This window comes from Grampus griseus, assembly GCF_964374135.1.
Source record: "Grampus griseus genome assembly, chromosome: 5".
NCBI lineage: Eukaryota > Metazoa > Chordata > Mammalia > Artiodactyla > Delphinidae > Grampus > Grampus griseus.
Genome location: NC_138998.1, coordinates 143,384,113 through 143,398,272, shown reverse-complemented (window position 1 = coordinate 143,398,272; position 14,160 = coordinate 143,384,113). Strand labels below are relative to the sequence as shown.

Here is a 14,160-nt window from a genome sequence, read left to right as displayed (position 1 = left end):
CCGAGTTTCTGCTTATGAAATGAATGAAGAATGGAATTGAAACATGCTTAAGAACTGAACAAAACCCATAACCATGTTATGCTGACGTGCAGTAAAGTTTGGAGGGGAATAACAAAGGTGGCAACAGTGGTTCGGTTTATGGAGCACATACTGTCCAAGCTTTGGCATCACCCGGACCTCCCTTCTGGTATTAATTTTCCATGAGGAAAATTAATGAATGAGGAGGGTATGCTCACAGAAGTCACGGGCCTCACCCAAGAGTGTTCAGCTGGTCAGTGGCAAAGCTGCTTTTTAAAGCCAGACCCAGCTGGCTCCGAAGCTCAAGGTCTTTCTACTTCACCATTCTTCCTTCAGTGATAAAAGAAACAAAAGCAGAGTTTATATGTATAATGCTGGACAGGCAAAATGTATGCTCCTGGATTGGCTTTTAGGAAGCCCTTCAATTGCGGAGAAAAACAAATTAAGATGACATACTATTTCCAATTATTAGTTTGGCAGATACCTTAAAAATATTTGTACGCTTTGACTTAACAATTCTGCCTTAAAGAAATTACTGATGACAAAAGTGAATGTATTTTTGTTCACTGTAGCATTAATTATAGTACATGAAAGTGGAAACTAAACATCCAAAGATGAGAGTCTGGTTCAGCAATTACAATACATATGATGGCATAGTTCGTAGCTCTTGACAACGATTTCTTATAAAAACGACTAGAAGTTGTTCATGGTAGAATCAGAAGTGGAGGGACTTCCCCGGTAGTCCAGTGGTTAAGACTGTGCGCTTCCAGTGCAGGGGGTTTGGGTTTAATCCCTGGTAGGGGAACTAAGATCCCACATGCCATGCGGCACGGCCAGAAAAGGAAAATTTAAAATATAAATAAAGAATCAGAAGAGGAAACATTCCATGGCAGATGATGGCAGCTGTACGTGTATATGCTGGAAGGGGCTAGAAGGATGTGTGATAGATGCCAAGAGAGGGGTTTGTTGAGCCTAGCAGGCCCCAGAAGAAAACTCGCGTTTCTAACGCGAGTCAGATCCAGTGCCTTTAAAGAAAATATATTTTGGCTCGTGGGTATCCCAAAGCTATTTTTGGTTTCTTTTTTTGTTCAAATAGAATGACAGGACAGGGGAGCAACTGCAGATGTCAGAGGCAACAGGCACGTCTGTGACCGAACGGCTGAAGCGCCTAGAAAGGCTGATCCGGAGTTCAAGGGAAGAGGACGTTGCCTCTGAGCTCCATCTCTCTGCACTACTGGACATGGTGGACATTTGAGCTGCTGGACCTGAGAGAGGGTCTGGAAGATGTTCTTTTAACTCAAAATAATGTTATTCTCAGATGCTTGATGCATGTTGGAATGTGATTATTAATCATGCAAAAATAAACCACTGGAATATCCAATGAGGTCTTCCTCAGTTTTCAGAATGAAAGGTTGTTTTCTCCTGTGTAATGTCTTTGATACTCTTACCTGTTTTCATGATCTCTTCTGACTGTTGTCCACCAACACATGCTCTTACATTTCAGTGTGTAACGGTGGTCATTCATTGTCTTAGCAACAGTTGCAGTCCCTGATGTGCCAAATCAGTGCAGGGATGAATAAGGTGCAGGGACCCTGCCCACCCGGCCTGCCCAGCTCACACCTCAGAGAGCCAACAGATGTACTGAGCCAACTGTATATGTACATAGCTCTCTGAGGCATGGGGCATGTGCCTGCATTGGAAGCAGGGGGAGACAAGGGGATTGGGCAGAGGACAGAGCAGAATTCTTGGAGAGGAGTGCAGTGGTATACCCAGGAGGATGTGATGAAAACCTGGAGGTGCCAGTTTGGTAGTACTGCCAAGCCAGACCGCCGAGACCCTTGCTGCTTTACTGTGAGTGCTATGGGAATCAGCTATTGGAGGATATTAGGCAAGAAGTGATTTGGTCACATTTTGTTTCAAAAACTGCATATGGGGAACAACAGTAAGACAAGCAATGGATCTCGAAAGGAGGATGCTGCAGCTGTCCAGGTGAAAGAAGAAGGGTATAATCCTGAGTCTGCTAGCAGTTGGTGTGGAGAGAAGGGATACATTTGAGCCATATACAGAAAGAGGTATTAACAGACTTGATGCTGAGTATGACCGTCAGTCTTAAATTGGCACTCAGCATCTCCCTACTATATCCCACATCCCCTAGAGTCTCTGAGGGAACTATTTCATATCTTCTTATTCTCTTCAAATCTACAACATTCCTAGATGATGACCTGCTTCTTATTTCATTGAGAAAAAAGAAGCACTAGGAACAGAACTTGCTCATCCTACCACCACCACATCTACCAGCCAAACCCTGCATCCGCCAGAACAAACACTCATCAACTCTTAGGGATTTCTTCAGTGATTAACTTCAATGTTTATCAGTAAAGACTTAAGTAATGCTATTTCTTAATCTCGATTTTAGACATCTGTTGATTTCCTACAATAGAAAATGAGTTAGCTCTCATACTATCCTCTCTGCAACGTGTATCACCCACACATGCATACTACATTTCCTCTCCCACTAGTCTCCCAAAACGATTTAAGATGTTAGCTGAAATCTGCATTCAGAGTTCAGTATGACTATATTAATACCGTTTGCTGTCGAGCCCTGTATTGGTTTATGATTACATTTCCTTTAGGGACAACTTTCCGTTGTACCTGGAGTCAACTGTCTTGCTTTTTCATTTGCTTGGTTTTCTGTGTTCCTAGCACTACTTCACCCAAACCTCTCCTCGCTAAGTGTGAAGCTCCTCCCAACACTCAGGTGCCTCAGGTAATATGCTAGCTCCATTTTCTTCTGGAAATGAACTGCTGGGAAATCCCCCGTCTGTGCCACCTTGGACGTCCCCTGGATTCTGAGTCGTATACCTTCCTCTTCCGTGGTCTGCTTTCTCATTTTGATGGAGCTCATCTTTTAGAGCCTTCCGAGCTTGCATATCTAAAAGATCTTTATTTCTACCCTTATGTTAGACTCATCATTTGAATGGAAGTAGAATTTTACATTGGAAATTATTCCTCTGCGTTTTTGTTTGTTTTTTGTTACTGGGAGTTTTTTTTAAGATCATCTCTATCCCTGGTGGTCTCAAATTTCTCAACAACATGCTTGACGTATTGGTTTGCCTCCCCTATTCCCTGCCGAATTTATTGTGCTCGGCATGTTGTAGTGCTTTTTTCCAGTAGTTTTTGCTATGTAACAAACTACCCCAACCATAGCTTAAATTTGGGAAGGACAGGCTGGGCAGCTTTCTCTTGGGATCTCTCATGCAGTTGCAGTCAGGTGTTGAATGCAGGTATTGGGACTGTGGTTATCTGAAGTCTTGACTGTGGCTGGATGTCTGAGACAGCTCACTTACACAGCGGGCAGGTGATGTTGCACTGTTGGCTAGGGGCTCAGCTGGGGCTTTCGACCTGAGTAGCTATATGTGACCTCATCACGTGGCTTGGCTTCCTCACAGCAAGGTGGCCTCAGATAGGACTTCTCACATGGCATCTCAGGGCTCCAAGTGCAAGTGCCCCAGTGAGCGAAATGCAAGCCCAGCTTTGGAATCTGTGCAGGATCACTTCCACTTCATTGTATTGGTTACAAGCATCTGGTTATAGATTAAAGGGACGGGACATAGGTCCTATTTCTCAGTGGGGATGAGTGGTAAGACCACATTGTAAAAGAGCATGTGAGATGGGAGATTTTGCAGGCATCTTTAGAAAATATTCTCCCATGCTTTTTCAATCCAGAAAACTTTCCCCAATTCTGGGAATTTTAGGAAATTATTTAATACAATTTTCTCCTCCACGGTTTCCCTTTGGAACTCTTAATACTCAGATGTTTGACCACCTGTATCGACGCTCCAATTTTCTTTTCAATTTTTGTATATCTTTATCTTTTTATTCTACTATTCTAAAATTTCTCTATCTCCCTGTTCTAGTGATTTTAAAACTGCTACCATATTGTGAATCACTATATTGTACACCTGTAACATATAAAATTGCACATCAGCTATACTTCAATTAAAAAAGTTTAAAAAATTTTAAACTGCTGCCATATTTTTAATTTCTGAGAGTCTTTTTCTTAATGTTTCTTATTAGAGACGATTCCTATTAATTCATTCATTTACTCAGTATATACTTTTGGAATGTTTACCATATGCCAGGCATTATTCCAGGTGCTGGGGATATAGCAACAAATGAAACAAATTTCAGCCCTCACAGAGCTTATATTTTAGTGGGGGAGACAGACAATAAACAAGATAATTACGCAAAACATTTGGTATGCTAACTGGTGATAAGCACAGAAAAAAATAAGTCAGGGAGGGAAAGAGTATGTCAGGATGTTGCACTCATGAAACAAGAACCATCTATCTCTGTGAGGACATGTTTTCATCAAAGTCCTCTTCTACGACTTTCAATCATCTCCATTTCTCAAAATTTCCTTTTTCGGGACTTCCGTGGTGGTGCAGTGGTTAAGAATCCGCCTGCCAATGCAGGGGACACGGGTTCGGTCCCTGGTCTGGGAAGATCCCACATGCCTCGGAGCAACTAAGCCCATGTGCCACAACTACTGAGTCCATGTGCCGCAATTACTGAAGCCCACGCACCTAGAGCCCGTGCTCTGCAACAAGAGAAGCCACCGCAATGAGAAGCCCCCGCACCACAACGAAGAGTAGCCCCCACTCAGCCCAACTAGAGAAAGCCCGCGCGCAGCAACGAAGACCCAATGCAGCCAAAAAAAAAAATTTCCTTTTTCGTTGCCTTTCGTGGTAGAGGTTTTCCTCAAATGTTTGGCTCATGTTGATGATCGGGCTCTGAGGAGCTTGCTGGAAGCTCTGTGCCAACAGATACAGCCTGCCAGCTGATAGGCTTCTCTGTTTTTCCACTGGGTCCCAGGGGCCAATGTTTGGAGGTCTTTGCGGGGAGGGCCATTTGCTCCAGAGAAATCCTCCTATTGTCCGGAGCTATACGGCTGAGTGGGAGAAGTGGAACTGCCACAACAGTGGAGACTTTCACTCAACACCCTGCTTTCAGTGGTCCTCAGCTATGTCTTGTGCCTGAGTTCACACCTGCTCTGACTCCACTGCTGCAGGCTTCCGTCCAGGTAGGGGAAGGGGTCTATTGTCAGATTGCTTCTTGTTCAAACTTTACACCAGTTCTAACTTCCGCACCTTCCTGGGGCTCACGGGCAAGAATGGTCTTTTTCCCCAGTGGCTTCACCCCGACAGTGGGTTGCAGCTTCCTCTGGCTTGCTAAGGCAGTGAGTACTCCTCCTTGCATTCTTGGCCTCTCCAATTTTGTTGACCTCCCTCATTTACTGGTGCTTCCTCTCCCATTCTTTCACTACTATGCATTTTTGTCTCTTTTATTACTTTATGTAAGTAGGGTTTAGGTGGGAAACGGAAGTCAATACCTGTGCTCAGTCTGACATGTTTAATTGGAAATCCCCCCCCCCCACCTTTTTAACTACTGCTGGGCTTTTCTTCTCACATCTCCTGAGATTGCTCTTGTCAGTCACCAGTAAATTGTCTTGCCACACCTAGTCGCCAATTCTCAGACCTCATTTTACAATCCCTTTAAAATCTCCGCACAGATCACCATGTCTTCACCTGGCTTCCCTGACTCCACATTCCTCTAGTTTTTCTCCTCTCTCTGGCCACTCCTCCTCCTCTAGGTTGGAAATGGTTGGTGCCCTAGGACTGATCCTGGAAATTCTTCTCTTTGGAACACTCACGCCCTAGCTGATTTCATCCAACCTTATGTTTTCAAACATCACCTGAAAACAGGCGACTCCCAAGTTTCTCTCTCTAGTTCTGTCTTCTCTCCCGAATACCAGCCTGTCTACTCAGCCTATCCACTTGAATGTCTCATGGGCATCTCTGTCTTAACATGTTCCTAATCTAAGTTGAAAGTTTTCCCCAAACCTTCTTCTCTACTTTAGAAATGACACTATCATATGCCCAGTTGTCCATGCCAAAAACCTCAGAGTCTTCCGTGTCCTGTTTATTGGACAAGCAGGAATTGGTAGGGTGCAAGTGGAGAGAAGCATTATTTTTTCTCATGACTCTCCCTAGAAACTCTTATCTGTGATTCTCAGATAGATTTTATAGGTTTTTCCTATCTTAGAAATTTTTTTTTATAAATTTATTTCTTTATTTTTGGCTGTGTTGGGTCTTCGTTGCTGCACATGGGCTTTCTCTAGTTGCATTGAGCGGGGGCTACTCTTCGTTGCGGTGCTCGGGCTTCTCATTGTCGTGGCTTCTCTTGTTGCGGAGCATGGGCTCTAGGCGACAGGCTTCAGTAGTTGCGGCACGTGGGCTCAGTAGTTGTGGCTCGTGGGCTCTAGAGCACAGGCTCAGAAGTCGTGGCGCACGGGCTTCGTTGCTCCGCGGCATGTGGGATCTTCCCGGGCCAGGGCTCGCACCCGTGTCCCTTGCATTGGCAGGTGGATTCTTAACCACTGCGCCACCAGGGAAGCCCCCCTATCTTAGAAATTTTAAAAAGAGGATTATTGTTTTGCTCATAAAAAGTCCAGTCCAGTAAAATATCAAAACTCAAATTCTGCTCCAAGCGAAACCTATTTCCTCCCTTAGCTTGACCAGAGTCAGAGTTTGAGATGTCCATGTAGGCTGGAGCCCTTATTCCCATGCTTTGTGTTTCCACAGTGGAGGGACGTCCCTGGAGAAAAACTTCCAGCCTTTTTCCCTCTCCCGGGGAAGTGTGAATTGGTGAATTCAGGAGAACAGACAGGGTTGACCGTGCTCAGCCTCCTCTGGGTACACTTTCTGGGGTCAGTAGGCTGACAGGCATCCATCTGCTTGTTGGCACCTGGCTGCATGGTGCTTGGTGGGACAGCTCTGTGGAAGCTGCAGTTGTCCCCCTGGGCCAGCGGCTGGGCGGTCTATGTGTCTGATTTAGCGGTGGAAGTAGCTAGCCGTCTTGATCGTCCATCTAAGCCGTGTCTTCCAAACTAGTTTCTTCTCTGTAGCAAGGCTGGTATTGTGATATCCAAACCTCTTATTGCTGCGTCTTCTTCATTGGTTTCTGAACTGGGATAGGGAGAGGCAAGTGTCCTTTACTGACCATCTAACAGCCTGATATTCCACTAGGGGAAGGTGTATGTGTGCTTTCATTTGCAAATCCCCCCTTGCCCCCTGGCTTGCTGGGGTTCATGGCACGGGGATAGGACTCAAGGGACGGGCCCAGGAACACTCACCTAACGGGGGAAGCTGTGACCTGATGTCAGGGTTTCTGTGCGGAAGACGAAGAAATGGTGGGGCTGTCCGTGAGCTCCTGCAGAGCCGCCTTTGGGACCTCAGTGTCCGCAGTTTCCTCCAACTCCGCGGAGCCCCCGGCTCCTGCTGCACACCCTGCGGTCACTCTGTCCTCACCCAACTACCCCAGTCCTTTCAGCACATTCTCCATCTTCCTCTCGCTTCCTTTACAGTCCAGGCCTTCCACATTTACTTCGCCGGGACCGCAAAACTTCAGGGCTCTCTCTGAGCGGCACAAGCTCTCCCAGCGTGGCTCCCTCCCAGGGCCCGGAGGTGCTTGGCACCGCTACCTCGAAAGCCCCACGGCAGAGCCTTCGGTCTGCCTGAAGATGCACTGCCCTCACCTGTCAGCCCCTCTCCTGCCGGCTCCCCTCTCCTGCCGGCTCCCCTCTCCTGCCGGCTCCCCTCTCCCGTCAGCCCCTCTCCCGTCAGCCCCTCTCCTGCCGGCTCCCCTCTCCTGCCGGCTCCCCTCTCCTGCCGGCTCCCCTCTCCCGTCAGCCCCTCTCCTGCCGGCTCCCCTCTCCTGCCGGCTCCCCTCTCCTGCCGGCTCTCCTCTCCTGCCGGCTCCCCTCTCCCGTCAGCCCCTCTCCTGCCGGCTCTCCTCTCCTGCCGGCTCCCCTCTCCCGTCAGCCCCTCTCCTGCCCTCTCCTGCCGGCTCCCCTCTCCCGTCAGCCCCTCTCCTGCCGGCTCCCCTCTCCTGCCGGCTCCCCTCTCCCGTCAGCCCCTCTCCTGCCCTCTCCTGCCGGCTCTCCTCTCCTGCCGGCTCCCCTCTCCCGTCAGCCCCTCTCCCGTCAGCCCCTCTCCTGCCGGCTCTCCTCTCCTGCCGGCTCCCCTCTCCCGTCAGCCCCTCTCCTGCCGGCTCTCCTCTCCTGCCGGCTCCCCTCTCCCGTCAGCCCCTCTCCCGTCAGCCCCTCTCCTGCCGGCTCCTCTCTGGTGTCATCTCCCCTCCTGTCAGTTGCCCTCCCATCAGCTCTCTCCTGTCAGTTCCTCTCAGGTGCCCGCCAGCGCCCCTTCTCCCCCCGGAAGCCTTTCCCCCGCGCGTCGCGCCCTCCGCGGGACCTCGCGGCCATGTCTCCCCTCACTCACTCACCTACAGCCTCCGGCCTCTGGCCCTTCCTCAAGGGCACTAGCCGCTCCCCAGACCTCCTGCCTTCCGGCCTCGGGTGGGACCGTCCCCAAGTGTCATTCAGTCTCAGGCGCCCCCTGGTGGCCTCGTCCTGGCGCTTCGCCCCACAAGTCGCTCCGAGGCTGACAGACTCCGGCGGCAGGCGTGACTGGCAGTCGCGTCCCTCCCGGCCTCGCCCACTCACCAAGCCCCGCCTAACCACCCAGTCCCTCCCACCCAGCGCCCCGCCCCCACGATCCCGCTTCCCTCAATGTTCTCCGGCCCCGCCCCCACCGCTCAGACCTTCGCGCTCCACCACTGAGCCAGCCGGCCACGCCCCGGACCCACCCTCACCGCTCTCTGATTGGCTGCGCGGGCATCTTCCCATCGCGTTCTCCGGTCACCAGGTTGTGGCTGGTCCGGTTGCGGGGCGCAGGCTGAGGGGAACCGGGAGCGCGCGGCGGTCATGACGGAGGGCACGTGAGTCCCCGCGCCCCTCGAGAAGGGAGGGCGCGGTCGGGGGCGCAGCGGAGGGGTCTCACTGGGTCGGGGGCTTCCAGCGAGGCTGCTGCGCCGTCCGGCCCCGCCCGCGGTCAGTGGAGACCTGCGGCACCGGCCCTGGGGGCGGCGAGGGGCGGTGAGGGGCACGCTCTCCTCCGGCGGTGTCGCCCGGGGACCTTCTGGGGCCGGGCCGAGGAGAGCCGGGTGGGGCTGGGGGTCGGGGTGGGGACCCGGACGTGGGCGGCGGTCCCTGTGGCCTGTGTCTCCTCTCCTGGGGAAATGATGGCGCGGTGTTTAGGTGCAGAAGCGCGCCAAGAGGGTGTTTATTTTGCAAGGTGAGGGAAACAGTGGTCTGCTCGCAGGTCGTTGGGGTGAAACGGGAAGTTCGTTGCGCCTCTGGCCTCTGACCTGGCGAGCAGGTCACTTGAGCACGATCGCTTCCAGGTGTCTGCGCCGAAGAGGGGGACCCTATAGGACAGAGCCCGCCACCGACCTCAGCCGCTGGCGTCTCAGCAATGAGAGGGGGAGGCAGACGTGGACATACTTCCAAGGAGAAGAAGACCCTGGCCGAGGGCAGTCTGGCCTGGAAGCTCACTTACTGGGCTTGGACACCGTAAGTGTTGGTTCTGCTCGCCACGTGCAGTGTCTGGGACGCCACCAGACACCCACCTGCCTCCCTTCTTGGCAGCGGGCACCAGGAGCCGTAGGGAGCCTTAAGCAGCTAGAGGTGAAGGGCAGTTTTTTCTCTGGTAAAGCAGAAGGGATGTGTACTGTGCACCTGTGTCTCGTGTCGCCAAAGCTGTTTCCTACCGGAGTTAATCGAGGTAAAGATGGAGCATGAAGTGAATGGGCCCCTTTGCTTCAATCCCTTTATCACTAAGCTGTGTGTAAGAAACTGCTCTAACTTCGTTTTTGTTCAGAAAAAGAAGTTTCTGATCTAGTGAATTTCATAAGAGAAATTCAGTTAGTTAGAGACTATGACATAGAAATGGGGTCTCCCTGTCACTGTGCCATCCCATGGCCCCTGCCCGAGGGAGGCCTGAGTTCCAGGTCTGGGTGGGCATCAGTGCCCCGCCCCACACACTTGGGCACCTGCTTTATTCAAGATGTCTTGGAGAAGTTGTGAAGAAATTTGCAAATGTGTGACTGGAACGCAGAACCATGAGAACGTGGAACCATTCATTTGCTAAGATTGGCAATACCATCATCAGAGTTTTAGGCCTTTTCTTGAAACAGCTGAAACTTTCAAAGCAATTCAGGTTTGTCACTTTGACTTGGTCTCTAAGTGCCAAGGCCTCCTCTGGCCTAGCTGCAGACCACTTAGCCCTCCACTCCTTTTTCTTCTTTGCAGAGGAGTTACTTTAAGGACTTGCCAAAAGCCCACACAGCCCGTGAGGGGGCTCTCAATGGGATGACGTTCTACGCTGCACTGCAGGCTGAGGATGGCCACTGGGCGGGTGACTACGGTGGCCCGCTCTTCCTCCTGCCAGGTAGGAAGGTGCTGTTGTGGCCTGTGGGCGGGGCCACCCTGGGGCATCCTTGGCGTCTTGGCTTGATCTGGTTCAGGCCTTTGGTGAACGTCTGAGGTGTGAATGCGTGAACAGGTGAAAAACTGGGAGCTCACATAGAAAAGAGCTGGGGAGGTTGCCCTGTGCCTGAGTTGTCCTGCTGTCGTTGCCAGGGGATGGGAGCGAAGGCCCAGCTAGCTAGCGTTCTGAAAGAGGAAGCAGGGGGTGCTTTGGGGGCCAGGGGAGGCTCTTGAGTCCCAGTGCAGAGCAGGGGCATCAGTGGAGGGCCTAGCCTATGCCAAGGTGCAGAGGTGGGCAGGAATCTTAAGTCCTGTGTAGGCAGCTTGTGTGTGTGAACTCAGCTGAAGTGCTGGCCAGGAGAGCTCAGCTGGGACCTGTAGGTGCAGGTTGGTGAGTTGTAGGAGGACTGCAGTTGGAGCCCTTGGGTACTGAACTGGTTTGGCTAGACAAGTCTGTTTTGCATCCTGGGAATTCCGTTTCTCTGAAGAAATGCTCAGCTTTGTAATCCGGAAAATTCCCTGCATTTATGCAGAAGGACCTTTTCCTTTAGTGGCAGTAGCACTGGGAGTCCATCAAGCTCCCATCTCTGCTTTGACTCCAAGCCCTGCTGCCTCCTGGACTGTACAGCTTTGTATCTTCCTGACTAGGGACCCAGGGGCCTGACCCTTGGGGACAAGTCTTTGGGCTTCCTTCCCTTGGTCTGACCTGGAGCCTGTTGAGACGTTTCCCAAGGATCTTCATGGGGAAGCAGTGACTGCACGGGCTTGCTCTGACCCTGGGCAAGGTGACGGGACTTCACCATGCCTTGGCTGACTCATCTGTGATGTGGGGATGATGGGAATTGGGTTTGGTCCCATGTGCCTGGCACCAGGCGCTCAGTGGGTGATTGGTCATGGGGACACTGCATTGGTTTGTGCCTGCTGCTGTAGCTCTGGGCTCAGCCTGCTGCCCCACCTGCCCTCTGCAGGCCGTAGGTTGGGGCTTTCCTCTCTCCCTCTGGACTCTGGACAGACCATCTTTCTCAGGTGGACACTGGCCTGTTTGGGGGTGCCGTCTCAGGGTTCTTCCATGGCTGGCTGAAGTTTGACCTGTCTTTTTCTGCTTTAATTTGGCAAATGCTCATGGAGGTCATGACTCTGTGTGGCCCGTGTGGCATTGAGCATCACTGTGGTGATCACTGACTCTGGGGTTGGACCTCCTGGGCTCCAGCCCCAGCCCCACCACTTAGGGGCTGTGCCTCAGTTTCTTCGCCTGTAAAATGGGGAAGACCTGCTCTGCTTCCTGCTTGTGTGTTTCCCTGTCTTGACAGCATCATACCTGTTATGAAAGGAGATGGGCTTATTTCTGTGAACCTCTGTGCTGTCTCCATATCTATCTGCCTTTCCAGAGTGTGCCTGTGTGGGTGTGTCTACTGGGGCTTCTCATGCCTCTGGCCGTGGTTGGGCATCCATTCCATGACACGTTGTTGCTGGGGCCTGCCTGAGACCCCGTGTGCTCGGTGCCGTGGGCACGTGACTGATGGAGCCTAGGCCAGGGGTAGGGTGGAGGGGTGGGGGGTGCTCAGGAGGGCTAGGCTGGGAACAGAAGGTTCTTTGTGGGTAACATTTATTGTTGTCCATCTTGCAAAGTGATGTGTGCTATTAAAATTAATAAAACAGGAAAATGTAAATGTAAGCGAGTAAACTACCCCATCCAGGGATGACCTGTTTAGTGTTTCTTTCCCGTAGGCACGTCAGTAGTGTGGGACCTTGGGAGTGGCTGGGTGGGCTCTGCACGCCCCATGTGATATGTGTCACGTGTGCTGTTGCTGCTGCGTCTGGGGCCCCAGTTCTAAAGTCCCTGATGGGGCCGGGAATAATAGCCTTCCCAGGCTTGTTTCCACAGGAAGGAGACCCTAGCGGACAGCTGCCTGTTACCTGGGGTTCTCAGGAGGAATGGGGCCTGGGCTTGGCAGTGCTGAGTGCCTGCTGAGGAGTATGTTTTCTGCCGCACAGGCCTCCTGATCACGTGCTACGTGGCGCACATTCCTCTGCCGGCTGGATACAGAGAAGAGATTACACGGTACCTGCGGTCGGTGCAGCTTCCTGATGGCGGCTGGGGCCTGTGAGTCTGCCCAACCCTGCGTCGCTGCGTGTGTACGCATGCACGTGCACCCCTGTTCTTATGTGGGAGATGCACCTGTCAAGGGTGGGGTGACTGCAGCTCTGGCCCCGGGTGGGCAGGGAGAGCCTGTCAGAAGGGAAATGGGCTGGAGGCTACATGCAGGCTGGGTCCGGGTTTCCCTGGGGCTCTCAGAATGGGCCTGTTCACTTTCCGGGCCTCGGTTTTGCAGCTCGCGTTGTAATGAGTTTCATGACTGATTGAGAGACTCCTGAGACCCATATAGCACAGTGAAGACCATTTGCTGTCATCACTAAGGCAGAAGAAAATTGTCCTTGACCCTGGGATGGCAGCAGGGAGAGGCAGGCCGGGCAGTTCTCCCCATGTTTCAGCCTGCCTTTCTGTGGTGTCGCTCGCTCTGGGAGCAGGGCCCTGTCCCAAGGTGGCCAACTGCCTGCCCACCTGGCTGTGGGGCCCTGGTGCTTCTTGTCCTGCAACCAGGACGTTGGCCCCTCCTGGGCTGGCGAACTCCACACCACCAGCCTTCCTTACAGAATCCTAGGAGGACAGCTCAGCTCTGCTTGCCTCCTGGATGGGGTCGTGGGCATCTCGAGCTTCAGATCCCAGCTCTTTGCCGTCTGGGTCCTGGGACAGACTTGAGGTCTCACCAGTGCCTTCGCCTGCCCTGGCATGCTGCCTCTGGAGCTTGCTCCGTGGGCTGTAGTGATGTAGGGTCTGCTGATGGGCCACTGCCTGGGGTCATGTTGATTCAGCCATGGGAGGTAAACGGACAGGGCCGGGCAGGTCCTGGAGGGAAGTTTTGCTATGCTCTGCAGCATGCGGGATCTTAGTTCCCCCACTAGGGATCGAACTTGCGCCCCCTGCATTGGGAGAACGGAGTCTTAGCCGTGGGACCACCAGGAAAGTGTTGAGGGCAGTTTTGGAACTGCTCAGGTGTCATGGAGGTGCAGGAGCTCCTCCTGGAGAGTGGCTCTTCTGGATGCTTCTCGTGTTGTTACGTCATTCTTGATTTGCTGGGGAAATTTAACGGAAGCGTTGCTTAATTTCTTACGAGTAATGGAAGACGTCATTTTCTCACCTGTCTCCTGCTTCTGTAGGCATATTGAGGATAAGTCCACGGTGTTTGGGACTGCGCTCAACTATGTGTCTTTGAGAATTCTGGGTGTGGGGCCTGACGATCCTGACCTGGTGCGAGCCCGGAATATTCTTCACAAGAAAGGTACACCCTGCATAGCACGTGCTACGTAATAAAGAGTTCACGTTACCTCAGCATAATGAGTGCTCGAAAATGGGAAATAGAAAGGTGCACCTGCACTTCACATACAGCAAAACACGTGAGCCAGGAAGGTGTCAAAGCAGAACAGGAGGAAGCTGTCTAACCTTGCCAGTAAATTTTTAAAACACAAATAAAGGTTGCCATATAATTCTGTTTGTTTCGCAAATGGGCAAAAGGACTCACGAACAACGCGCTCGTGCGTTGCTTGTGGGAGTTCTCCTTCCCGGGGGCAGCCTGGCCGCACGAGAGTGGTGGGAGCTGGTGGGGCTCTGCCTGCACCCTCCGCCCTCGCTCTCCTGTGTGTCCTATAGGGCTCCTGGGGTGACTCCCTCCCCTCGGCCTGGGGATGCCCTTCTC

The 14,160-nt window shown here is 52.2% G+C and overlaps 2 protein-coding genes across 2 annotated transcripts in view; both read left to right on the top strand.

Moving 5' to 3' along the window:
* The window catches only part of MCM3AP (minichromosome maintenance complex component 3 associated protein), a 46,263-nt gene extending 42,297 nt beyond the window's left edge, over positions 1-3,966 (top strand). The window contains exon 29 of the mRNA XM_082654269.1: positions 1,115-3,966. Coding sequence (XP_082510395.1) covers positions 1,115-1,273 — 159 coding nt within the window. The 3' untranslated portion in view covers positions 1,274-3,966. The remainder of the gene's footprint in view (positions 1-1,114) is intronic.
* A 4,810-nt stretch (positions 3,967-8,776) lies between these two features.
* Positions 8,777-14,160, top strand: part of LSS (lanosterol synthase) — a 40,477-nt gene continuing 35,093 nt past the window's right edge. Inside the window, exons 1-5 of the mRNA XM_082654362.1 lie at positions 8,777-8,856; positions 9,322-9,490; positions 10,229-10,367; positions 12,401-12,509; positions 13,625-13,746. Coding sequence (XP_082510488.1) covers positions 8,843-8,856; positions 9,322-9,490; positions 10,229-10,367; positions 12,401-12,509; positions 13,625-13,746 — 553 coding nt within the window. The 5' untranslated portion in view covers positions 8,777-8,842. The remainder of the gene's footprint in view (positions 8,857-9,321; positions 9,491-10,228; positions 10,368-12,400; positions 12,510-13,624; positions 13,747-14,160) is intronic.